This window comes from Colobus angolensis, unplaced genomic scaffold (genome assembly GCF_000951035.1).
Source record: "Colobus angolensis palliatus isolate OR3802 unplaced genomic scaffold, Cang.pa_1.0 Scaffold113, whole genome shotgun sequence".
In the NCBI taxonomy this organism is placed as follows: Eukaryota; Metazoa; Chordata; class Mammalia; order Primates; family Cercopithecidae; genus Colobus; species Colobus angolensis.
In genome coordinates this window covers 3772115-3798420 of record NW_012112364.1, presented here as the reverse complement: position 1 = coordinate 3798420, position 26306 = coordinate 3772115, and the positions used below count along the sequence as shown (strand labels likewise).

The following is a 26306-nucleotide window of genomic DNA, read 5'->3' as shown; positions in this document are numbered from 1 at the left end:
CAGCCCACGGCCAGGATTATCTCATACGGTGGCACCAACGGTGATGGCTTCTGCTGCCGGCTCCCATGACCTTTAGAGTAAACCCCAGTCCTTAATGTGGCTTACAAAGGCGTAGGCTCCCCGACCCTGTCCCTGCTCGCCGTCCTCCAGCTGGGGTCTCTGTCTCAAGCTCCCTGCACCCCAACATCCCTCCTTTCTCTGGCATTAGAGCATCCGTGTGTCGGCTGAAGGAGGCCGTTTCAGGTTTCATAACACCACCAGTGCTCCCCATGTGGCTGGAGCTCTCTGATGACTGAACCACATCAGCTGTTCACCATTCCCCTCCTGGTGTGTCTACCCCAGTTTCTCTCAGACACGAGGGACCAAGGAAATATTTGCTGAATGAATGAATGAATGAATGAAGTCTCATAGGAAGTTCTTTCTTGTTCAGAGATGAAAGAGGCCAGGTGTGGTGGTTCTTGCCTGTAGTCCCAGTACTTTGGGAGGCCAAGAAGGGAGGATTGCTTGAGGCCAGGAAGAGTTCAAGGCTGCAGTGAACTGTGATTGGGCCACCCCAGCCTGCACCAGGCTGCACTCCAACTTGGGTGACAGAGTGAGACCCTGTCTCAAAAAAAAAAAAAAAAAAACAGTCGAAGGAAACAAACCACAGGTACCTCATTTAAATGGAGGACATCAGTGTTCCTTTCTAATCTACGTTCACTCAAATGATGACAGTCTTGGGTAGCTTTGCCTGTGTTCCTTGCTTCATGTGGCCCTGAAGTGCTTACGTAACCACCCCAGGGGCAACAGGCATTGGTTATTGCCAAACCACCTGACTCTGTTGCATCAGGATACTTGGCCTAAGAGGAACTATTGGGACTTAAGAGAGTTGATTGCCATATCATCAGAGTTCTGACATTCTAATTGGAAAAGATACAAACTAGCAGACTTTGACAGGATTTGTGGGGAGGAGAGGAGAGGGAAAGAGTGAAGCCAGGATTGATTTTTAAATTAAGTTTAAACACAGTTAAGTGGGTCACACTGAAACACATGCCTGCTCAGCCACTTGGCCAGATATTGAAAAAAAGAAAGGCTGGCTTTGTTTGGCGGATGGGCAGGCTCAGCCTCCCAAATCTTGCATACTTATAGGTAAGGCCTCTTGCTGAGCCACTTGTGTCATTGAACCCTGAAGTTGCTGCCGTTGGGAGAAACCACAACAAACAACAATCCAACAAAACCAGCTCACCATGTGGCAGATGTGCCCTGAGGATAGGTGTGACCGGTGGTCTAGAGGAGCCGGCCGTGGAGCAGGCCTGATCTTAGGTACAATAGCACGTTGCAGCAGAGGGAGTTACAGTGACGACACCTACGTGCTGGCCTGCTTGGGTCAGTCCATCTCCACAGCACCGAGGACAGACTCCCGTACGGAGAAGTCGGAGGAAGATGATCAGGAGGCCGCAGTGACTGCTTGTGTTAAGGAACATTGTGGGGGCGAGAGGGCGAGAGCAGCTCAGAGACGATGATCATAGCGAGGAGAGTCACAGGATGCCAGAGACACAGCACCCACTTCAGAACACTGCAAAGGGTCTTTTTTTGTTTGTTTTTGTTTTGAGATGGAGTCTGGCTCTGAAACCCAGGCTGGAGTACAGTGGCACAATCTTGGCTCACTGCAACGTCCACCTCCTGGGTTCAAGCGATTCTTTTGCCTCAGCCTCATGGGTAGCTGGGACTACAGGCACGCACCACCACACCCGGCTAATTTTTGTATTTTTACTAGAGGCAGGGTTTCACCATATCGGCCAGGCTGTTCTCAAACTCCCGACCTTGTGATCCACCCACCTCGGCCTCCCAAAGTACTGGGATTAGAGATGTGAGCCACCATGCCCGGCCAGGATCTTTCTTATCCTAGAAAGAGGACAATACCCTTCTCTCTGTCCTTTTTCTCATTCTGCTATCATTCAAGCTTCTAAGTCACAGATCAAATTCATCTTTCCGTGGAAGTATGACTTCGTTTACTTTAGTATATTACTAAAGAACAACTTTAATATAGCCATCCCATTGATATTTTTAACAATTTATTTACATTATAAATTAAGTGAGATGGGGAAGATGATACAAGAATCTTACAGGAAAAAATGTGTCTATAAGTCTGAACAAGTGACTTAAAAATTGACATTTAGAATACCACATGTTCAGCATTTTAGAGAACATTTTACATTCCGGTATTTATTAGCTTAGGGTTGAAGAGTCTGAAAGCGTGTATTATCCATACTCATGGAGAAAAGATAGAGCTAATTTATTTTTATTTTTTATTTTTTGAGACGGAGTCTTGCTCTGTCGCCCGGGCTGGAGTGCAGTGGCCGGATCTCAGCTTACTGCAAGCTCCGCCTCCCAGGTTCACGCCATTCTCCTGCCTCAGCCTCCTGAGTAGCTGTGACTACAGGCGCTGCCATCTCGCCCGGCTAGTTTTGTGTGTGTGTGTGTGTGTTTTTAGTAGAGACGGGGTTTCACCATGTTAGCCAGGATGGTCTCGATCTCCTGACCTCGGGATCCGCCCGTCTCGGCCTCCCAGAGTGCTAGGATTACAGGTGTGAGCCACTGCGCCCGGCCGATAGAGCTAATTTTTAAATGAAATAATGACATTTCATATACGTTTGGTTTCAGAGGCATCCTTTGGGAAAAGCGATCACCTTCTCCAGATCGGCATTCAGGTGACCTTTGCCGTCTCTGACTGAGCCTGGTGGAACATGACTTCCCTCTGGCCTTGACCTTTGAGCTGGCAGGATGACTGCAGGGAGTAGGCAGTGCCTCCATCTGAGAATCACAGAGCAGATCAGCCCCAAAGCAGCCACCTGCACGTGTGGTGCATCTTCTGCACCTCCACGGGCACTTTTGCCTAAGGCCAGATGCATCAATCAACTGAAATCCATTGACTTTCCAACAGAGTACTTCACTTCTTTGGATCTAGACATTTTGACCCAGAATATCATTTCCTATTAGCAATGACCTGTAACTATCAACTTTACACGTTACCAAGAAAGGTGTCATGCCATGAGAATAATTAATATTTTGATGAGAATATTCTCTTTACAGTGCATTTGCTTCTCTAAAAGTAAAAGAAACTGCTCTAAAAGAAGTTTTAGGATCCCATGGAGAAAGCTGAGTTCGGGGAGGTTGTGTGACTAGCCCAGGTCACATAACAAAGCAGTTCAAAGCAGAGAACCCTGACCCCAAATTCTTAGCCTCAGCTGCTGCCCTTCCTCGCCGTCACCTGTCCCTCAGTCTTGCTTAGAGGGATATGCTCCCTGGTGGTGTCTGGTCATCACTGGGTTCTCTGCATCTGTGCTCTCAGCAGCACATCCGTTCCCCTCCTTAGTTGCCTGGGGATTCCACCTCCCATTTGCTTCTGCCTTATAACGGTAACCTTTGTCTCACCTTGCATCTCCACTTTCCTTTTTGAGATTCAGCATATTTAAGTATTAGCGATTCTTTAGTTTTCCTAGCAGCTAAACTCAGCTGGTTTTGAACTTCTTGCATAGTCCTTGCTGTCATTTCAGTCCCCACTGAGCATCTGACGTATTTGAAACATTATTAAGCTCTGTGTCAAAGGAGCCATGTCCGTGGGATATTACACCAGAGTGTTCCTGAATTCTGTGTGTTGGTTATGTTCAAGCACAGCGTCCCCTGAGGGCGCGCTGGCAGTGAGAACCTCCACCTCTAACAAAGTCTCACAGATCGCCTCTGAGAGATGGGGTGTGTGCTCCAGGGACCCCTGTTCAGGAATAGTAGCTGGTCACCTCTAGCTTGGTTCATTGGTGGCATCATATCACATGACTGTGGTGCATGTCCTAACTGAGGAGATGTGTGCCAGGAGGCAGGGAGGGCTTGCAAGGAAACAATATCCAAATGTCAGTTCAGTTAGAAGACAGTTTAAATTAGAAGCAGAAGGCATTTCAGCAACTGCTTTAATGTGTAAAACTAATTTGAGAGGATGAGATACTTGATTGCACAGTACAGAGAAAGGCCTCTTCTGGGCCTCTGTCCTCAGCGGTGGCAGAATGGTCTGTGGGGACATCCCCTACATGAAGACCTGATAGGCTTCTGGGTGGAAACTGAGTTGAAAATTAATCTCATTTCCTCAGAATGCAAAGCTATAAATTGGGGCTTTGCCTGGAAACACATTTTATGCAAAAAAAAATTAAAATAAATGCAGCAAAAATAAAATACAACACACGTATATGCTGTTACACACAGTTATTAAGTATGTCTGATTAAGCCGTGGATATAAAAGCTACATCATTCCCTTTAGGGGTATTCTGTGCTGACTGCACTGTTGGGTGTCTTAGCCTGTGAACCCAGTGACACACAGCTCCAGATTCGGGCCAGTCTGCCTCTGCCAAGCAGAGACATTGTTTTTGCTCCAGTGACCTTCACAGTGCCTTCAGGATTAGGGCCATCCATCTGGAAAACTTTCATTGCTCTGAATGGTAAATGTGGGGGAGGTGCCGTCTCGGGGTGACATCAGTTTTGGCATGGGTTGCAGGCATGAGGTAGTCCTAACCGGGAACTTGGTGGTTACTGCTGCAATCTTGTTTACTACCAGAAAGGTAGTGGACAGGCCATGGCTGTAGGAAGTCAAGACGCAGGGCCGTCTTCAGGGCTGAGGGCTGTGACTGGCAACAGCTCCCCTGGAGCCTTCCAAGGTTGCTGTGAGATTGGAGGAAGAGGAGCTCAGAGGCTGTCACTGTGCAGAGGTTGGGGACACAGGGAGGGCCATTGTGGAGGATGCCAGCATCTTTCGCACAGGCTCACACCTACCTGCCCTTTCATCTCTCACCACACCAGCCCGCCCTGCAACTTTAGACACGGAAGGAAGATTTTCCTTTGTGGTCTGAGACCTGCCTCTGCAAATCCTCGTTTTCTACACCCCATCACCCCAGCGGATTGACAAAGCAAACATACATCCCTACTGGGGAAACACCATTCTCACCCACAGGAATGTGGTTTAGCCCAGTAACCCCCATAAGGCAAGCCAAGAGAATCGCACGCTTTTCTGACATTGACACCTTTCCCAAAGATACGCTTATTCCAGTTACATTTCTCCATATACTTGCAACTGGACATTGAACTTCAATGATTGAATACTGAAGTGATGCCAGAGCTACAGATTTTCTTTTGAAGCATCTTACCTACTCCTTACACAGAGAGATCCTGAGGGTACCAGATCCAAGGGTAACGGGGCTTCTTTCCTTTACTAAGGTGTGTATTTTGGGGCTGAGAAGAGGAAGTACAGTGTCTGGCATTAGGCCTGGGGAATAACTTCATCTCTGAAATTAGAACCTTGGATGCTTTCTCTTTACAAATGTTGTAAATTATGGCTGGGCATGGTGGCTCATGCCTGTAATCCCAACACTTTGGGAGGCCAAGGCGGGAGGACCGTTTGAGGTCAGGAGTTTGAGACCAACCTGGTCAACAAACCCTCTCTACTAAAGATACAAAAATTAGTGGGGTGTAGTGGCACATGCCTGCAATCTCAGCTACTTGGGAGGCTGAGGTGGGAGGATCACTTCAGCCTGGGGGCGAGGTTGCAGTATGCTGAAGTTGCGCCACTGTACTCCAGCCTGGATGACGGAGCAAGACTCTGTCTCAAAACAAAACAAACAAGAAAAAAAAAAGGAAAGAAAAGGAAATGATAAATTTCAGTGGTTTTCACTGGCCATGGTATGTACCTGTTATCCCAGCTACTTGGAGGATGAGGTGAGAGGATCACCTGAGTCTAAGAATTTGAGGCCACCCTGGGCAACATAGCAAGATTGAATCTCTTAAAATTTCTTTCCAGTAATTTCAGAAAAACTATTCTGAAACTAATTGGTAGCACATTCACGGTTTTCAGCACTCTTCTCTTTTTATCACAGTTCTTCTTCCTAATAGCATCAATGGCCACGGTTGCTGCTAGACATTCTACAAAACACAGGTCAGCTTCCACAACAAAGAACCATCTGGCGCAGATGTTGGGGTATCAGACCTGAGATGTGCAAAGCCAGCAGCCCCTTCGGTCATTCAACAGACACATGCTGAGGACACAGTGGAATAAGGCATGGCTTCTGCGTTTAGAGAACTTTTCATGCTCCTCGGAGAGGTTAGGGTAGAAGCCAGACAACGAAAGCAGAATGACAGGGCAGTGTGGGAAACGCTAGAAAAGTGTCTCCAGGTATTTCAAACAAAGAATCTAATACAGGGGTTATTTTTATACAGCTGAAAAACAAGAGAGAAGACAGTGCAATAGCAGGAAGTTGCTACCGGCCCCTTGGGCTGGAGTGGTAAACAAGAGGGCGTGTTGCTTGAGCTGGGAGCTGGTGCTGCCCGCCCACAGGACCTCGGACCTGGGAAGGAGGAGCTTCCCAGCAGGGCTAGAGCCACAGAGACACCACAGCTGCTGCACATGCCCACGAACTACTATGGCAACTCCCTTCCCCAGCCCTTGAGTCACCTCCCACCACCGCTGCCCACTGCCAAACCTGGACAGAAGCCATTTGTCAGGAACCTGGGAATTGTGGTTCCCAAAGCACAGAGAGACAACAATGGCTGGAGAAACAGCCTGAGAGCAGACAAGGAAACTCGCAAAGTCATGGTGGTGTGAGGATCATGACAAATAGCTCAGCCCTGCTGGAGGGAAGGGCATCCCGTTTTAGGCACAGGACATTCGACATCTCTTAAAGTCCACGGGCAGCCAGTGACCCTGGGTTCAGTGACACCGCCCATCTGCAGTGGGGAGAGGACTCTGGCAGCGGAGTGAAGGATGGGTGGGCAGTGAGTCAGACCACGGTCATCCAGGTGGAAGGTAATGCAGCCTAGGAATGAGGCACCAGCCACCACACTGGCAAAGGGCTGGTGGGCATGCAGTAGAGTCGCTTAGAGTCGCTTAGACCTGGTGCAACCTGCAGGGAAGGAAAAGGGTCTAGCCTGACCCCCGGGTTCTGGCCTGGAGGTAGCAGTGCTGGGGTGGACCCTCCGATTTCCACCCTGCTGTGCTGTCACTACAGCAATGGTCGTAAGCTCCTCAGCCTCACTGTGCCGTAGCGTCCTCGTCGTGAATAGGGATCAGACGTTCCCCAGGGCCACATTCTGTGCAGCTGTGATTTAAGGGTCTGCTCTCACTCCTTCAGCATTTTCGATTTCAATGTGTTTTCTTTCAGTGTCAGTTTGTTATGTAAATCAAGCTGCTCTAACCAGTGGGCCGCAGGCTGCATGTGGCCCGGGGAAGCTTTGAATGTGGCCCAACACAAATTCGTAAACTTTGTTAAAACATAGTGAGATTTTTTTTTTGCGATTTTTTTTTTTTTTTGGCTCATCAGCAGTTGTGTTAGTGTGTTTTATGTGTGGCCAAGACAATTCTTCTTCCAGTGTGGCCCAGGAAAGCCAGAATATTGGACACTCCTGATATACATGATGAGTATATTATAAAAACCTTCTGGCTTGTTTGTACATTTAATCTGTTCTATAGTCCTGAATTTCAAATTTAAGTTTTTATTTTAAAATTACTGGTCAGAGGTCTGTTTGTTTTTGGTGAGAATTCTCATTATTACTAAAAAAAAAAAAGTTCCATTCTAAAGTTCATACACCCTAGAATCTAGCTTGTAGACAGGGATTTCACAACATTCCCATCTGAAATTCTTAGTTCTGTTTCTTTCATATCTCTGGCAGAGTTCCCACAATTTATAAGACTTGCTACAAAACCACTAATTGAATTGCAACCCTTGTTAGTTAATAGAGGTCAAAGTATTAGTTCTAAATAATGCAACTTGCTATGTTACTCAGAAATTCCAGGAAACAGCTTTTTTTTCATGATATTCAGTTTCACTCTTAGCAGCACACAACAATCGTTGTTCAGCTCATGAACAAAATACTAAGTCCCTGGTCTTTTAAAAAGCATATTGTCCCAATTAGAAACCCCAATTTTTTGCATGTGTTTTATGAAATCTAAATCCTAGAACTTAAGTTCTGAGTGTTAGAAAATGTCAACTTCTTCACTCTGTAAAAACATACTGGCTTGTAACAACTTCTTACCTTGGTATGGATTAGACAAGGCAGGAGAACTGATGTGATTTCACATCAAAGTTAAATCTAAGTGTGCAAAGCACACCATTCTTACCCTCAGAGAGTGCACAGTCTTGGTTGAAGGCAGCTCTATAAAGCTATCATTATAATCCATTTTGGTAAAAACAATTTGATGAGATGCCTGAAGGCTTGTGGAAGCACAGAGTAAGGGATTTCATTCATTCCAGGGGGCTCAGGAAGGAATTCCTGGGTAAGGAGACACCTGCAGTTCATCTCAAAGAATGATGAGGTATTATTAGACTAGGGGTGTGTAGGCTTTTCTAAACCCACGTTCACCTTGATTTTACTAGTTTATCACACTGAGCTGTCCTTCCAGAGATACTGTTCTACTTACTGTAGAGTGAGCAGTCATCCCCATTTGCTAGGAACTTTGTTGGCTTCAACCCTGAAAGTCCCATATCCTGAGATACCCCTCATTCCTGGGTCAGTCAGACACCTGGTCCCCGAAATGTATCGCCTCCCAGTTGTACTGTGTGTTGTTGACTGTTGCTTTGCTCTTATCGAGAATGGGGGTTACCTTATCACAGCCTCAAATTCCTCATGGGACCCGCACAGACGCTTGCACCCAGTAGATGCTCGTGAAGTGGATATATGCATCAATCTTGGTACCTCTTATTCTGTAGACAGCACTGAAGTACAGACCACTGAAATGACTGACTCCAGAGCCCATATGACAGCACCAAGTTTAGGCCAAGTCCCATGTCTTGGGCCCTTGTTTCCTCCTTGGTTGTAAAAGGTCTCATAGCGCCCCCTGGTGGTGCCAGGAAGCTGTCTAATCCCCTGAATTACAAGGTAGGAATCAAGCCTTCTTTTCCGTAGTCAATGCGAGTCATAATAAGACCATTATTACTACTTAACGTCAGTGCCCGTGAACTGAACTTGACCTTTTGATTAAACAATCTCATTCGTATCACGATTCTGAGATGCTGAAACAGTGGAATTCCCTATCCCTTCTAGAGCACATGAAGGCGCATAGGTGATGCCGAATGTTGAACTTACTTTGCAACTAGTTACAGGCTTCATACCCAGTCTCATTGCAGAGATGATTCAAGCCTCTGTTTATGTGGCTCATTGACATGTAACCCACAGCTCCTCTGGCCCTCTAATTCCTCCGTGAGAACGTTGAACTGCAGAGGGCATGTAGGAGCCGGAGCCGGTCGGTCTTCTGATGAATGGAATCGGCTGACAGTCTGAGTCGTCGTAGCCTCCCTTGTCCTGGATGGAATCAACCCTTTGACCCTTTCACTGTGGCTGTCCCTGGGAATCCCTTCTCACTGGAAACGGAATCCATCAAGAACCTGGGGCGTAGGAGCAGAAGAGAGACGTTTCTGTTTGCAGGGGGCAGATTCTGCACTTCATAGGGGTGAGCTAAATCGGGATCTGCTCTCAAGATCTTTAAACAGTGTCCTCCTCTTGTTCCTCTCTTGCCTTTGGCCTCTGTGGCCTTGACTGATGTCTAAAGATTTTTGGGATTTATTTGCAGTCAGGGTCGTGAGGCCCAGGAATTGGAATCAGATGTGTGAGGTGCAGATGGCCACTGTGCCTCTGTCTCTGTTCATTAGTTTACTGCAGTGGAGAAGAGTGTGGGCTTTGTGGGGAAGCTGCAGGACTCCCAGGCAAATGACCTAACCTGCTCCAGTATCCATCTGGTTGTCTGCAAAATGCCAGTCATTCTGCGACCTCTTAGGTTTCTGTGGGTCCTCAGTGACATTATGTTTTCCAAGACCTTAGTGCAGAGGCCTGACATAAAGTGAGTACTTAAAAGTTGATAGTCTTTTATGGTTATTTTCATAATCTATTGTTCATTCATCCAGTAATTATTTGTTGAGAACGGGGTCTGAGACATGTAAGCTCTCACTTGAAGACTGAGCAGATCTTGGCCTGATGGAAAGAGTTAAGGGGGAGCAGCATTTTCGTTTTTCAGGGGAAGGCCATGGACCCAGGTGTGCATGATGGGGAAGGCATGGACCCAGGTGTGGGGGGAAGGCATGGATACAGGTGTAGGGGGAAGGTATGGACACAGGTGTAGGGGGAAGGGCATGGACACAGGTGTGGGGGGAAGGGCATGGACCCAGGTGCGGGGGGAAGGGCATGGACACAGGTGTGTGAGACGGGCTTGGACACAGGTGTGCATGATGGGGAAGGCATGGATACAGGTGTGGGGCGAAGGGCATGGACACAGGTGTGGGGTGAAGAGTATGGACACGGGTGTGTGGGAGTAAAGATATGGATACAGGTATGGGGGGAAGGTGTGGAAGTGGATGTGTGCGGTGGGCATGGGTGCAGGAGTGTGTGGTTGTCAGGGCACGTGGGAAGAGGAAAAAGATGCTGAATTTGTTTAATTTGAATTCTTCTGAATTTTTTTTTTATTTTTTTTTGAGACGGAGTCTCTCTCACTCTGTCACCCAGGTTGGAGTGCAGTGGCGCAATCTCGGCTCACTGCAACCTGTCTCCCAGGTTCAAGCGATTCTCCTGCTTCAGCCTCCCGAGTAGCTGGTGTTAGAGGGGCACATCACCACGCCCGGCTAATTTTTGTATTTTTAGTAGAGGTGAGGTTTCACCATGTTGGCTAGGCTGGTCTCGAACGTCTGACCTCAGGTGATCCATGTGCCTCGGACCCCCGGAGTGTCAGGATTACAGGCGTGAGCCACTGCACCCAACCCTGAATTTCTAACATACTTCAGCAGCATCCTCATGTCTCTCTACTCTATGACCAGTTGGAAAAAGACCCCTACCAATGTGTTTCCTTCTCAGAGGCTGCCCTGGCATGTCCTGGCTGAGTCCTTCCCGCCTCTGTCCCGGTGGCCCTGTGCGGCTCTCAGTTAGTGTTTGAGCATCTCAGCCCTCCTGGACAGGAGGCAGCTGCCAGCATGTGGCACTCACGCTTGTTCCTGCGTGTGTCAGCACTTGGTTTGAGTATTTGGTGTGTTGGATTCAACACAGGCTGGCATTTTAACATCACACCTTTTGAAATTGTTGTGAGGTCTTCTTTTGGTATTTCCTAATTTGTTTTTTCCATTTCACATAAGAAGAAAAGATAGCGTTGAATGATACTTAGATATTTTCATTCCAGCAGTTTTTTTTCCTAGTCTCACCTACACAGATTCCAGTGAGTCCACGGCACAGTCCATAATTACCCTTCTCTGTCCAGGGATATATATTTGCATCTTTCCTTCAACTTATGAAGTGAATGGAGGGGAAATGTACAATTGTAACTGAGTTTGAAGTAGCTTTCATCTGACCAGCCCTGTGCTGGAGCGTGCCTCTTCTTCTCTGAGCAGAGGGGCTGCTGCGTGGGAAGTGGCTAAACCGCCTGCTTTGTCTTCCGCTGCAGGCCGTGGTCACCCAGGAGCCCGATGTGCAAGGCAGGTGTGAGTGCCAGGACGGCATTCCTGGAGATGAAGGCCTGGAGCTGCGGTCTGCGGACTCGGCAGTGCCCGTGGCCATGACCCAGGCTGCTGTGCGGCCCTGGTCACCCTGCCTGGAGAACATGACCACTGCCCCGAACGGCCTCGGGCCAGGCCCCGCAGCCCCCTGTCCAGGCTCGGACCTGAAAGACCCCAAGATGGTGACCTCCCTTGCCTGTGGAAATGGAGTCTGTGGCTGCAGCCCTGGTGGCGACACAGACACCCAGGAAGCCAAACTCAGCCCAGCCAAGCTTGTCCGCCTCTTTTCCACCAGTCGGAAGAGGACGAGCGCCCACCCCGAGCGGCCCCGCTCCATGGTCCTGGTGGGCAGCTCCTCCACATGGAACACCCTCGCCTCCTTCCGGAAAATGGGATCCTTTAAGAAACTGAAGTCCTCAGTCCTGAAAGGAATTCAGAGCCGAGAGGGGTCAAATGCCTGTTCCAAGGGAGAGGCTTTGGAGCATGGCCTGGGAAAGCCCATCCCGCATGGCGCTGTCCCAGCAGCCCAGGCAAGCAGGGGCTCCCCTTCAGCCCCGGGACCAGCGTGTGGTACCCTCAGGCCAGCAGAGGGGGGCACACTGGATGGCTCCGACCTCGAGGACACGGACGATACCTTCCAGCGGAGCACACACCGCTCCCGCAGCCTCCGCAGAGCCTACGGCCTGGGCCGCATCTGCCTGCTGGATGCGCCCCAGAACCACGCGACACCCACAATAGCCACTGGCCAGGTGCCCACCATGTGTGAGATTCTCGTGAGGGATCCTGAAAACAACAGCCTGGGCTACAGGAGGAGCAAGAGCACTGACAACCTTGCCTTTCTGAAGAAGAGCTCCTTTAAGCGGAAGTCCACCTCCAATCTTGCAGACCTCAGGACGGCGCAGGACGCCCAGGTGCCACAGAGGACCCTAAGCAGCTCCTCCACTGACTCCCAAAAGCCTGGGTCAGGGAGGACCAAACGCTGGAGGAGCCCGATTAGGGCCAAGGACTTTGACAGAGTCTTCAAACTTGTGAGCAATGTGACTGAGGCCGCCTGGAGGAGGGAGAGTCCCAGGAGTGGGGCCCCGTCCCCTCGTGAGGCCAGCCTGAGACTCCAGGCACACAGCCAGCTGCATGACGACTACTCCCGCCGCGTCTCCAGGAGCACTGAGCAGGACAGCCGGCGGGGCGGGGCGGTCATGCATGTTTCCACTGCAGCGTGCACCGTGGCCGCTGGTTTCAGCTCGGCCACCTCTAAGGGGCCCCACGTAGACGCTGACACCGCCGTATTTCCTCTTGAAGCCAAAAGTTCCTGGGCGGTGGAAAGCGACAGTCCTTGCGCTGGCAGCTCCTCGCCAAGCCCGATTGTCCGGGATGTGTTGAGCAGAGACTGCTGTGACCCAAACGCTGGCAGCCAGTTCACGTTTGACCCTGAGCAGCCTCCCACCCCTCTAAGGCCCACCACACCCAAGCCCCAGAGCCCTCAGAGCCCCGGGGCAGGAAGTGCCAAGTGTCACAGCAATCACGGTGCCCCAACCGTGAGTTCGGAGGAAAGTGAAGGAAGGGCAGAAGGATCTGCTCAGAGAGAGCCAGGGCCTGTGTCCTTGCAGGATCCTGTGGAAGCCATACATGGTGTTGAGGGCAGCAAGGACCTTTTGGTGACCACTGGTGGGGCAGCCAGCCCAGAAGAAAAGGAGGAGGAGGAGGTAAGGGCAGTGGTAAGGTCCCTCATGTGGGCGACCCTGCTGCAGGAAGGCAGCTTGCACAGGGGCATTCTGGCCTCACCTGGAGGTTCCCATGCTGCACAGGTGTTGCCCTGGGTCCCTAACCTGTCATGGTCAGTGGCCCTCTGCTGACCTTGTTGCCCTTACAATATTAGTGGGAATAGGAGTTGTCAAGTTGCTGTTTACCAATTTCAGAAGTAATCTCTATCTCCTTTGAAATGAATTTGACAATGTATGAGATTCATTGAGATGACATTTGCCACACCTTTCCTTCAAAAGATGTTTATTGAACATGTACCAGGTACTAGATTCTGGGGGAAAAAATAAGTTGTGAACAAACTGTGTTCTGTTCCATGCAGTTCTGACTCATATCTTTTTTCTTTATATTTTAAGCTGTTTCTGTAAACCTTCCCCACAAAGTGCATATAAGTGAAATTCTTTCTGTTAAGAGACTGTTACCTGTCCTAATATCACAGCACCTTTGGGTGTCACTTGACCAGCTGGAAACCTCTGTGACTGGCAGTGCCTCTGCTTGAGTTTTGCTCATGCCCGTTAGCCTCATCCCACCCATTCTGCCCAGCAGGCTGCATTAGGCTTGCACTGCCAGCCCAGATCCCATGCCTGCCAAGGGCATACCAGGGATGGAGCAGCAAGGCGTGTGTGAGTGAATGAGCGTGGAGTCCAGCCTGTGCACACAGCCAGGCAGGTCAGCTGCTGCAGCAGGGCAGGCAGCTCCAGGTGCCAGCTCCATGCAAGGCTGTGGCTGGAACAGACGTACTGCAGCTGGCTTCTGCTGCAGGCACCAGCTTGTGGACAAGGGGAACGTGGTGACAAGTGAAATCTCAGAGATACCAGGAATTGCAGAGCCCCAAAGAGGGTGTTACAGCATGTCATAGCCTGGTTCTGATCCGAGCTCCTGGAAGGGCCACAACTCTTCTCCTCGTTACCTGCATTACAGCAAGCAGGGGCCGTGTTTCTGGGGAACATGTTTCACCCCATTGTGTTACAGCTCCTTTAATCCCACTGCCCCACTCCAGCATGTGGCTCTTGGGCGGGTCTAGCCCCACCCTTCCTTGTGCATGTGGCAGCTGCCTGGTGCTGGTGGAAAGCAGGAGGGTTATAGTGTTACAGCTTGAGGGAATCCCAAGGGTTGGGTCCCCAGGAGGGTTACCACTCTTCACACCTGCAGTCCAGGAGCATGTGACTGCCTGTAGCCCGGTGAGCTGGCCAGGAATGTGTTACAGCCCCTTTAACTCCCACCTGCAGCTCGGCGAGCCATCTAGGAAAGTGTTGGAGCTCCTTTGGTTCCCACTGTTGGGCAGGTCCCACATCCAGGAAAAATGAAGTTATGCGGACAAATGGGGGGTGAGCGAGGCTGAGAAGAGCTTTATTGGGTGATCGAACGGCTCTCAGAGGATAGGAAACCTGGAGTGGGTTGCTCCTCTCTGCAGGCAGGTAGTCCCAGTGAGTGGCTGAGTCTGGGGATTTTATGGGCTCAGAATGAAGGAAGTGCATACCGACAGGTCCGTGGGCAGGCCTGGAAAAAGCAGCACTTGATTGGTTGAAAGGCATCAAGGAAGTTCTCACTCCAGGTCACTGACTTCACCCGGAACTAGCATCTGTGCCCTGAGGTTTCAGGCTGTCCCTGGCTTGAAGGTGGGGTTTCACTGGGGACCTGCCTCTTCCCACCTAGGTACCTGTCCACCTCCCACCACCATCACTAAGTCTGTTTAATTTCCTAGGAATGAATTAGGAACATGCAGTTTGGTACCTGTCAGCCTTTGAATGATGCTTGTTTAAAAGAGATTTTTATGATGGGTTATTGTACTTATTTGAGAGTAGATCATAAGCACTTCGTGAATTGACTCAGCTAATAGCTGTCAAGGTTACAACAGCAGGTTTTTTTCATATTCTATCAAACATCCGGACAGCTTTATAATTTTCACTTTATAGAGCACTCAGTAATATTACCTTAAATAGCTGGAAGATGGGGAAATGCATTCATGTGTATATGTTGCAGATTATTCTTCACATACATTTCTAGATTGATTTGCAGGTATAGATTGGTGCTTGCCATAGAGAATAATCCCCTAGCAAATGCTCCTTCCCACCCATCCCTGGGGAGGACCTCAGTTTTGTCTTAGTGCCTACAGATAAATGATTGCATAGCCAAATTTGCAAACTCAGAAGCCAGGACAGCCTCTGCACTGTCCATCTTGACCATTGCTATACAGACAGACCTGGTTAGTAGAACCTTTGTAGAAAGACCTAGAAAGTAGGACTTTTGCAGAGTGCTTTCAAATCGAGATTAGTCTCCAGGTTCCCTGGGCAGCCAGAGAAGGGAGACTGCACAGTGTCTGTTACCCAAGATTCCTGTGGAGAGCTCACCAGTTGATTTGAGAGGTCTTGAATATTGAGAACTGTCTGTTCATTCGCATGTTTGAGCCTGTGGAGCAGTTGTAAGGACACAGGAGTAGTGGCCAGACTTAGGAAGGAGTTCCAGTTCTGCCAGCTCCAGTTTGTACAACTGACTGAACTTCACTCGTTCCTGGGTGAGATGAAGGGTAACATTCCTTCCACTAAACACCCTGCCTGCCCCACTCGTCGTTTGGAACCTCCCCTCCCTAAAAAAGGATTTGTATATGGCTGGAGAGTTTTTTATGTTAAAGATTCAATTTTATATTCTGCTTAACAAAATTATTTTTTTAAAAATCATTGAAATATTTTATTCCTGAGAACCTGTTAAGTGAATATGTACGAACTAGTGTGCGGTTACTTCCCAGGGTGATTTTGACCATTTTATGGTTTTATGCGTATATTTGCTATTCTTAGTTATATCAAATTTAATTTCTACCCACAAAAGATCACCAAAGATAGAAAGCAGAACAATTATATTGAAATTCAATTTATTAAAGGTGCACACATGTTGATAAGTCTACAGATTTGCCTCCAGATATTCATCACATTTTTCAGTTGCATTCATTTCAAAATTCTTTTTTTTTGGAGACAGCGTCTTATTCAGTTACCCAGGCTGGAGTGCAGTGGTGTGATCTCGGCTCACTGCAACCTTTGCTTCCTAAGTTTAAGCAATTCTCACGTCTCGGCCTCCCAAGTAGCTGAGATTACAAACGTGTACCAACATGCCTGGTTAATTTTTGTATTTGTAGTAGAGACAGGGTTTTGCCATGTTGGTCAGGCTGGTCTCAAAATCCTGGCCTCAAGCGATTCACCCACCTCATTTTTCAAAAGTGCTGGGATTATAGACGTGAGCCACCACACCCAGCCTCAAAATTCTTATATAGCACATAAAGCTTCCTCTTGTACTTTTATTTATTTTCTCAAGATGGAGTTTCACTCACTGTCGCCAGACTGGCGTGCAGTGGTGCATCCCAGCTCACTGCAACCTCCATCTGCCGGGTTCAAGCGATTCTCCTGCTTCAGCCTCCCCAGTAGCTAGGATTACCACCATGCCCAACTAATTTTTTTGTGTTTTATGTAGAGATAAGGTTTCACCTCTCTCGTACTCTTTTTTTTTTTTTTTTTTTTGAGACGTAGTCTCACTCTGCTGCTCAGACTGGAGTGCAGTGGCGCGATCTCGGCTCACTGCAAGCTCCGCCTCCCAGGTTCATGCCATTCTCCTGCCTCAGCTTCCCGAGTAGCTGGGACTACAGGTGCCCGCCACCATGCCCGGCTGATTTTTTTCTATTTTTTTTTAGTAGAGATGGGGTTTCACCGTGTTAGTCAGGATGGTCTCAATCTCCTGACCTCGTGTTTCGCCCGCCTCGGTCTCCCAAAGTGCTGGGATTATAGGCGTGAGCCACCGCGCCCGGCCTGTACTCTGAACATATATGTCAAAAAGAGAAAATACAGTTACGGCTTTACCCATAACTTATACATTGCATCTTACACATTGGAAATGTTCGGTGTTACTTGTAGGGAAGTGCTTGTGAAGGAGAACCTGAAACCTTTTTTATTTTGGCTTTGAGAAACAAAATGTAGACTAAGGGAAACAAACAGAAAAAGTGTGAAACGCAAGGATTCCAACCTTCATGAGTTAAAAGCAGTTTCTGTCTATTTTATAGCATTACAAAATTAAATTTCAGTCTTTACTATATTTCAGTATACAGTATATTTTTTTATTCAACTCATTAACAGTATGGTTCTACTTATAGGATTAAAGCAAATTTAAACTGTTGAATATGAAAAGATTGTAATCAACATATATTATGGTATTATTTAAGATATTATAATATACTTTTCAATAGGGAGAATAATTTCTATTTAGAACCACTTATTTATATCATACTACCCTAAAAATAACAAAATAATTGTTGAACAATTTTAAGCAGTTTAACAAGATGGTGTGTGTATTGCTGTGAAAAAGAGCTGGGAAAATGTCCTGCCGCTTTAATTTACAAAGCATGCTATGCTCCTGCCACCTAGTGGTCAGCTTTAAGAGCAGTGGTTTGTTGAACAAGTCCTTAAGCTTGTGACCTGTTGTAAGTTACAGGTTGCATTTACTTGTTGACAGTGCTGCCCTTTGCCTTTTGAAGGTGTTGCATAGGAGTTTGGAGCGTTCATGCTGCTTCTCCTACCAGCTCACAAGGAGAAACTGCTTCCTTAGTGAATGGAAACTCAGGCAGCAGAGTCAGTGTTTCATGTAGTGCTAAATATGCCGTGGAAAAAACTCTTAAATGACAACCAGTTGGATCCCTCTCCAGGGAGCTTTGGTAAGCTACTGTCTCTTGGCACATGTTTCTAGTTGAGTTGGGACCCTGGCTCTCTTATTAAAAGATCCCCGGCAACCGGGGCAAACTGTTGAACTTCTCCTGGCACGGGTCTTCTCAAGGGTAGAATATGGAGTAACTTCGTCTGCCCTTGGGGATGGTAAGAGCCAATGAAATTATGGATGTTAAACACTTAGCCCACCTTTTGACACGGACTGCCGCTGTGTGGTTGTCGCTGTTTAGATGGTTTTTCCATCCTAGATTGGCATGGCTTTTTAAGACAGGGACGTTAAGGTGGGTTCTTTCCAGAACTCTTTTTCAATATAACACTGTTACAATCTTAACAGGGGAAGGAGAAATTCTTCAAACAGTTAGTTTGACGTCGTGCTACTTAAAAAAAGAGTTAATTTCCTGCATAATCCAACATTTATATTTTAATGCAGCCATGTACCCAACCAAATTTGTTGAACACATGTCAGATATAAGAGACCAGTTAGGTATGACTCTATAGGGAATGTGGTGATGCCAAGGAGGTCGTACCTGTGCCCAGATACACCTAAAACATAGGAGAACTTGATGGATTAAATTCCATAAAAGTGGTAAAAGCAAAATGCTATGGGTTTCAGAGGACTTGCAGTTCTCACCCATGTACCAGATCAAGGAAGGCTTCATAAGGGTGACTGAATCTGATCTGAAGAAGGAGAATTTCTACAGATGATTATAGAGAGGACAGGGGCATTTCAGTGAGGTGTACAGTAGGTTGCACATGTGTGCAGAGATATTCTGTGATTGGAGAGAACAGGAAGTAATGTAATTTGGTTTGATATAGAGGAATAATCCAAGTTAAGATGGAATCATTAAGCAGAAGTTAAGCAGTGCATAAGGAATCGTCATGTACCTCACCACTCAACACCTGCTATGTGAACAGAAGAGGTTGAAACAAAAAGACGCTGTCTGTGCTCTAATGGGTTCGGAGTCCAGCTGGCGACAGGAATGTGTGCAGGTCATTATGATGTAGTGGGAAGGGCTCCTCATGCGAATGCACTAAGTGCCACAGGAGCCCCAAAGGCGGCAGAATTAAGAACCCGGGCTGGAAAGTGGCAGAACTGGGGACGGTGGAGTGGGGTCTTTAGTGCCTCGGGCAGCGGTTACAGAAGGGCACTGGACTTCCAGGCTGGCGGGAGGAGTGAGGAACAGGAGGCGGGTGCCGCCCCTGAGCTCAGCTCTGCTGCTTACTAGTCCTCCACCTTTTCTAAATCTCATTTTCCTCGCCTGTAAACTGTGGGTGATAAGCATCCTGACCACAAAGGATTGTTGTGAAGATTAGCTGAGGTGATGTGTGGACTTAGCACGGGGCTTTGCATATGAGTTTCTAGCAAAGTGATGCATCTGTTTGGTCAGGGAGCTGCAGATGGGTTGCAGAACTTCTGTACAGGGTGGCTGGGTGGAGAGGAGGGAGGTAAGGTTAAGCAGGTAGGTCCGGACATCATTAGGAAGAGCCTCGCTTACAGCTGTGAATTTGAACTTTACCCTATAAGTGGTGGAAAGCCAGTGACATTGTCAGAGCAGGGACACAGAGGGACATTCCGTGGCTGAGGTTAGTCAGACCAGCTCTGTAGAGAGGCCTAATTTGCATAACATCAACTCTCCGGTTGTAGGTGTGCAGTTTGATGATTTTTGGGAAATGTAGAGTGTGCAGCCACCACCACCGTCCAGCTAAAGAACACTTGGCTCCCCTCGGAAGGCTTCCCCACGCCTTTTACAGTCAGTCCCTGCTCCCACCCAAGACCAGCCACAGCTGATGGGTTTTGTGTCTGTACCTTTTACTAAGCGAACAATTCGGTGATTTTTATATGTTTATAGAGCTCTGCAGCCATCACCACAGGCTAATTTTTTTTTTCCTTTTTTTTCTTTTTTTTTTTTTGGATTCATTTCTTTATTATTATTACTATTATTATTATTATACTTTAAGTTCTAGGGTACATGTGCACAACGTGCAGGTTTGTTACATATGTATACATGTGCCATGTTGGTGTGCTGCACCCATTAACTCGTCATTTACATTAGGTACATCTCCTAATGCTGTCCCTCCCCCTCCCCCTACCCCACGACAGGCCCTGGTGTGTGATGTTCCCCTTCCTGTGTCCAAGTGATCTCATTGTTCAGTTCCCACCTATGAATGAGAACATGCGGTGTTTGATTTTCTGTCCTTGCGATAGGTTGCTGAGAATGATGGTTTCCAGCTTCATCCACATCCCTACAAAGGACACGAAGTCATCCATTGTATGGCTGCATAGTATCCCATGGTGTATATGTGCCACATTTTCTTAATCCAGTCTGACCAGAGACTAATTTTAACACGTTTTCACCACCCCAGAAAGAAGCCTTGTGCCATTTACAGTCACTTTCTGTTCCTAGCCCCTGCCTCAGATCTATTTTTTGTGTCTATGATTTTACTTTTCTGGACGTTTCATAGAAATAGAATCCTGTAATATGTGGTCTTTTGTGACCGGCTTCTTTCACTGAACAAAACCTTGTTTTCAAGATTTGTCCATGGAGCATGATCAGTGCTTCCTTCCTTGTTAAGGCTGCGTAATATTCCAGTGCATGGCTCTCTAGACCACACTTTGTTATCCATTCATTTGTCGATGGAGACGGGTTGTTTCTGCCTGTTCACTATTATGAGTAATGCTGCTGTGAATACTTACATACAAGTCCTTGGGTGGAAATATGCTTCCTTTCTCTTGGGTGGATACCTAGGGGTGGAATTGCTAGGTCCTGTGACAACTCTATGTTCAACTGTCTGAGCAGCTGCCAAGCTGCTTTCCAAAATGACTGTATCGTTTTAGATTCTCAGCAGCACCGTATAAGGGTTCCAGTTTTGGGCCGGGCGCGGTGGCTCACGCCTGTAATCCCAGCACGGTGGCTCACGCCTGTAATCCCAGCACTTTGGGAGGCCGAGACGGGCGGATCACGAGGTCAGGAGATCGAGACCATCCTGGCTAACACGGTGAAACCCCGTCTCTACTAAAATGTACAAAAAACTAGCCGGGCGAGGTGGCCGGGCGCCTGTAGTCCCAGCTACCAGGGAGGCTGAGGCAGGAGAATGGCGGGAACCCGGGAGGCGGAGCTTGCAGTGAGCTGAGATCCAGCCACTGCACTCCAGCCCGAGCGACAGAGCGAGACTCCGTCTCAAAAAAAAAAAAAAGGTTCCAGTTTCTCCTCATCCTTGCCAGCACTTGGTATTGTCAGTATTCTGGGCTCTAGCTATTCCAGTGGGTGCAGAGTGGTATTTCATTTTGGCTTTAATTAGCATTTCCCTAATGACTAGTGATGTTGAACATCGTTTCATGGGGTTATTAGCGATTCACGTGATCTGATTTAGTGACGTGCCCATTCAGATCTTTTGCTCATCATTTCATCGCATTCTTTGTCATCCTCTTATTGAGCAGTTAAGGTTTCTTTATATTTCCTGGCTACCTGTCCTTTATCAGATAATATGATTATTCAGGGTTCTCTAGAGGACGAGAACCAATAGGATACATATGAAAATCAGCTGGTGTGACTAAGGCCAAGTACCAAGATCTGCCATCTGCAGCCTGGAGAACCAGGAAGCCAGACGTGTGGTTCAGCGTGAGCCTGGAAACCCGAGGACAAGGTGGTGAGGTGGAGTGCTGGTGTGAGTCATGGAGTCCGAAGGCCCAAGAACCAGGGGCTTTGGTGTTCCTGGGCAGGAGAGGGTGGATGTCTGCCAGGAGAGGAGGGGATGCCTGGCTTTTTGGTCCTATTTGACCCCTCAAGGGATTGTAGATGTCTACCCACATCCTTAAGGGCAAATCTTCTTTACTTACTCTACTGATTACTGATTCCAACGCCAGTCTTTTCTGGAAACACCTTGACAAATGCACCCAGAAATAATGCTTTATCAGCTTTCTGGGGATTCTTGCACCCAATCAAGTTGACACATCAAATTAATACGAATTGCAAGTATTTTCTCACAATCTGGCTTGTCTTTTAAATTTTTTAATACTTTTCTTTTTTGAGACAGGGTCTCACTCTCTTTCCCAGGCTGGAGTACAATGGTGCAATCACAGCTTGCTGCAGCCTCAGCCTCCCAAGGTCAAGCAATCCTTCTGCCTTAGCACCACCCCAACCCAGCAGCTGGGACTACAGACACACACCACCATGCCTGGTTAATTGTATTATTTTGCCATGCTGCCCAGTCTGGTCTCGAACTCCTGAGCTCAAGCAGTCTGCCTGCCTTGGCCTCCCAAAGTGCTGGGATTACAGGCATGAGCCACCTCTCTCAACCCAATTTTATAATATTTTTTAAAGAGTCAAAGTCTAGTTTTGATGAAAATTCAGTTACCAAATTTTTGTAGTTTTCTGTAGATTTTCTCCTCTGTTATTTTCTGGAACTTTTATCATTTTAGCTCTTATATTTAGGTATATGCCCCATGTTTAGTTGTTCTTGTGTGTAATAGGAAGATTCATTTTTTAATATATGAACATCTGGTTATCCAGCCTCCGTTTATTCAGCTGCCTATGCTTTTTGTACTACAGAGAATATAAGTTTCCATGTTCCTCTGGGTTCTCATTCATTTTTTTCTGACAAAAACATTCAAGAATTTGAATCACAAAATTAGAGTTGGAAAGATTTTTAAATATGGTATTATGTGTGCTTTCAAAAAATATTTTTCTAATGAACTGAACATGTTGTTATAGGGACATCTGCCCTGCTGTGACAGCTAGTGTTTTATGATATTTCCTAAATAGTATGCCTAGGGTAGACATACAACAGATATCTTCTCTTATAGGGGGCTTTTTAGTGTAATGTGAAGAGAATCCGTGTGCCTTCTGTGAATCATCTTGGTGCTAGTTTATGTTCAGTTCCTCCCAGAATGTTTTTAGCTTGTTTTGTTTCTTTTGGCTGGAGAAAAATATGAAAGAGGAAAAGGGTCTCCTGCAGCAATACTAAATCGTAGAAATTCAGAGCATGAGTCTAAGTGTGAAAATAGCTTTTTACTTTAACAATTGAGTCATTTTCTAAGTCAGTTTGTAAAAAAGAAGTTTCCATTTGCTCTGAAAATGTTTATGCTCCTTATGACCTGTTTTTCAGTGGAAAGTTTCAAAGTATTTCTGAAATGGTGCTCAACATTTGAGTCAGGCATTTCAGTACAAACTAGTTAAAACTTGCAAACTATGTACTTCTGCAGTTGTAGCCAGAGTGAAGACCCCTGGGATGTAAGCCAAAGCTACGGAATCCTGAGTCTCTCCCAGCACTGTTGACAGGCTACAGCACTTCATACACTTAAAAGAAAAAAACACTGATAAGATTATTTCTACAAATGCAGAATCTAAATAAAATTATCGTCTACCTGTAGTTTTGAACTTTCCAGTGGCTCATTTCTAGAATAGTTTCTCTAGTGAAATACCATTAAATAGGATTTTCTCATTAAAAATAAGGGGGGAGGGAGACGGAATCATACCGCTATACCTGCACAAGAGACTAAATGCCAGCTTTTATAGAAATTACCACGATAACCACTTGCAATCAACCTGTCATAATGTACTGCATCTTATTAATGCTGTGTATGTTAAGCTTCCTGAAGTTTAAGCTGTGATGGGAACCAATATCATAGTCTATTCTTCAGTGTTTTCTTAATTAGCGCCTCATTTTAATTTGTGGATAGGAGGGCGTAATCAAACCTTTCTGAAGTACTCAGTACAGAAAGGTACATTTCCATATTCTCCAGGGGGAGAATTTTAGCTTGATGACTAAGAAACTGATTTCAGTATATGTTTTTCTCCTGTTCTGTATTTCTCTTCTTGAACCTCTCTATAACAATTAACATCAAAGAGCGCCCAGGGTGGAATTGCTTTCAGCCTGGCTCGGTGACACTGATTGATTTGGCTGTGTCTACCGTGATGGTGATGATGAGAAGGGATGCCATAGGTTTTGCTGGTGGAGGCCAGAGTACACATTACCACGAGTCACTGTATAAACTGAACATTACCTGTTTCTTGTACTTCCGACAGTCTGGGGACAAAACCACCATTTGCAATACTCTGGGACAGACTTCAGGGAGTCAGCTGGTGTGAGAATAGAGAGAGGGGCCCTGTGGGTTGGAGACGATATAGCACTCATGGCTGCTTGCTGTCCTGCACTGATCCAGTAACTTTCTAGGATACCAGGATCCACATGGCTGCCAGCTAGCCATTCCCAACTAGCGTGGTCAGGAAGCTGGATGGTGTAAAGTAGTTGGGCCTTGTTCTGCTGAGGTCTGTCCTAGTTTTATTGCTAACTAGCAGTATGTTCTTAAGAAAGACACTTGACCTACTTAAGCCTCAACTTCTTTAAAAATTGGGGTAGTAGTACTGCCAGAATTAAATGAATTAATGCATGTAAGGTACTTACCACAGTGCCTTGGAACACGGTAAATCCGGTAAATAGTAGCTTGTATAACATAAATCATTGTTATGATTAAAATTACTTCCTTTGGTCAGACATTTCAGTACAGACCAGTTAAACTTTGCAAATAATATACTTCTAAGTTATAGCCAGAGCAAAGACCCCGCCCTGAGGTACAAACCAAAGCTGCAGATTTCTGAGCCTCACCCAAAGCGACTGAATTAGAGTCCCTGAGGTTTAGACCCGACAATTTGGACTATCAGCAGTCAACTCGGGAAAATGACTTTCGTCAGCACGAACTTTGAGACTCACTCTCCAGGCTGAGGCTCCTGTAGGTATAAAGTGTCCTGTACTTCTCCAGAATACAGTGGTGCTGTGATTTCAGCCAGGAAGGCATGCCAGGAAAAGAGAAAGATTGCTTTTAATCTTTTTTTTTTTTTTTCAATTGAACAGTATTATCACTTGAATGTACGTTTCTACAGACAAAAATTCCCTTTGGCAAAAAATGAAATAAAAACTTTTCAAGCAAGAAATGGTGCGATGAAGAATTTGTCTGGCTGACGTGGTGGCTCATGCCTAAAACCCCAGAACTTGGGGAGGTCAAGGCTGGAGGATCACTTGAACTCAGGAGCTCGAGACCAGCCTGGACAGCATAGTGAGACCTCGTCTCTAACAAAAATAAAAAGTTAGCCAGGGTGGTGGTGCAAGCCTGTGGTCCCAGCTACTCAGGAGGCCACGGTGGTAGGATTGCTCCAGCCTAGGAGATTGAGGCCACAGTGAGTTGTGATTGCACCACTTCACTCCAGCCTGGGTGACAGAGTGAAACCCTGTCTCAAATCAAATAAAGAATTTGGTCTAAAATATGTTGTGAGGAGTGTAAGTCTAGCAATTGCTCCCTCCACTACTGAGAACTGGAATTTTTAGCAACTCATTTAGGATTTTAAAAAGTAACTGTTTCTTGAAAATAAGAATATCAATAATAATAGCTCAGATTGATATGATGCCTTTTCAATGAACAAAGTTTCATCATGCAACACTGTTGCATTCAGTTTTCACAGCCACCTGTGACATAGGTGATTTTTGTATTTGCTTTAACAGATGAATAAACTGAGGCTTGGAAAAGTTCAAGGACTGTCACATAACTAGTGAGGAGTGGGGCCGGGCCTGTAGCTCGGTCTCCAGATGGGGAAGGAGGCCTAGAATCAGCATCTGCTTTGCGATGTGGCATGCAGACTTTCTCACCATTTACTAACCTCCTCATCTCTTGAGGAATCACTTAGTCTTTCTTATCTGTAAAATAGAATTAAATGCATCTACTTCAGAGAGCTTTTAAATTAAATGATATCTTCAACAACAACAAAAACACAGCCCCATTTAAAAAATGGGCAAAGGACTTGAGTAGACATTTCTCTAAAGAAGATATGCAGGTGAGGCAGGCGGATCACCTGAGGTCAAGAGTTTGAGACCAGCCTGGACAACATGGTGAAACCTTGTCTCTACTAAAAATACAAAAAAACATTAGCTGGGCATGGTGGTGCGCACCTGTAGCCCCAGCTACTCAGGGAGGCTGAGGCAGGAGAATCGCTTGAACCCAGGCGGTGGAGGTTGCAGTGAGCCAAGATTGCACCACTGCGCCCCAGCCTGGGTGACAGAGGGAGACTGATAGAGTATATTTCATATGCTTTATCATTTGCATATATATATACGTATATATGTATGTATACATGCAAAAGTATATGAAATATACTTCATATATAAATGTATATATGCAAATGTATATACATATATGTATATATTTGTGTATGTATGCAAATGATAAAGTATATGAAAACATCTTCAGTGTCACTAATCATTAGGGAAATGCAAATTTAAACCATGGTGAGATACCACTTCACACCCATTAGAATGGCTACTATAAAAAAATAACGGCCGGGCGCGGTGGCTCAAGCCTGTAATCCCAGCA

General features: G+C 46.6%; 1 protein-coding gene across 2 annotated transcripts in view; it reads left to right on the top strand.

Moving 5' to 3' along the window:
• Positions 1–26306, top strand: part of SPATA13 (spermatogenesis associated 13) — a 154086-nt gene that overhangs the window by 53675 nt on the left and 74105 nt on the right. Inside the window, exon 2 of one of the 2 annotated variants that reach the window (XM_011958726.1) lies at positions 11432–13186. The exons of the other annotated variant lie outside the window; for it this stretch is intronic. Coding sequence (XP_011814116.1) covers positions 11543–13186 — 1644 coding nt within the window. The 5' untranslated portion in view covers positions 11432–11542. The remainder of the gene's footprint in view (positions 1–11431; positions 13187–26306) is intronic. 2 annotated transcript variants of the gene reach the window in all.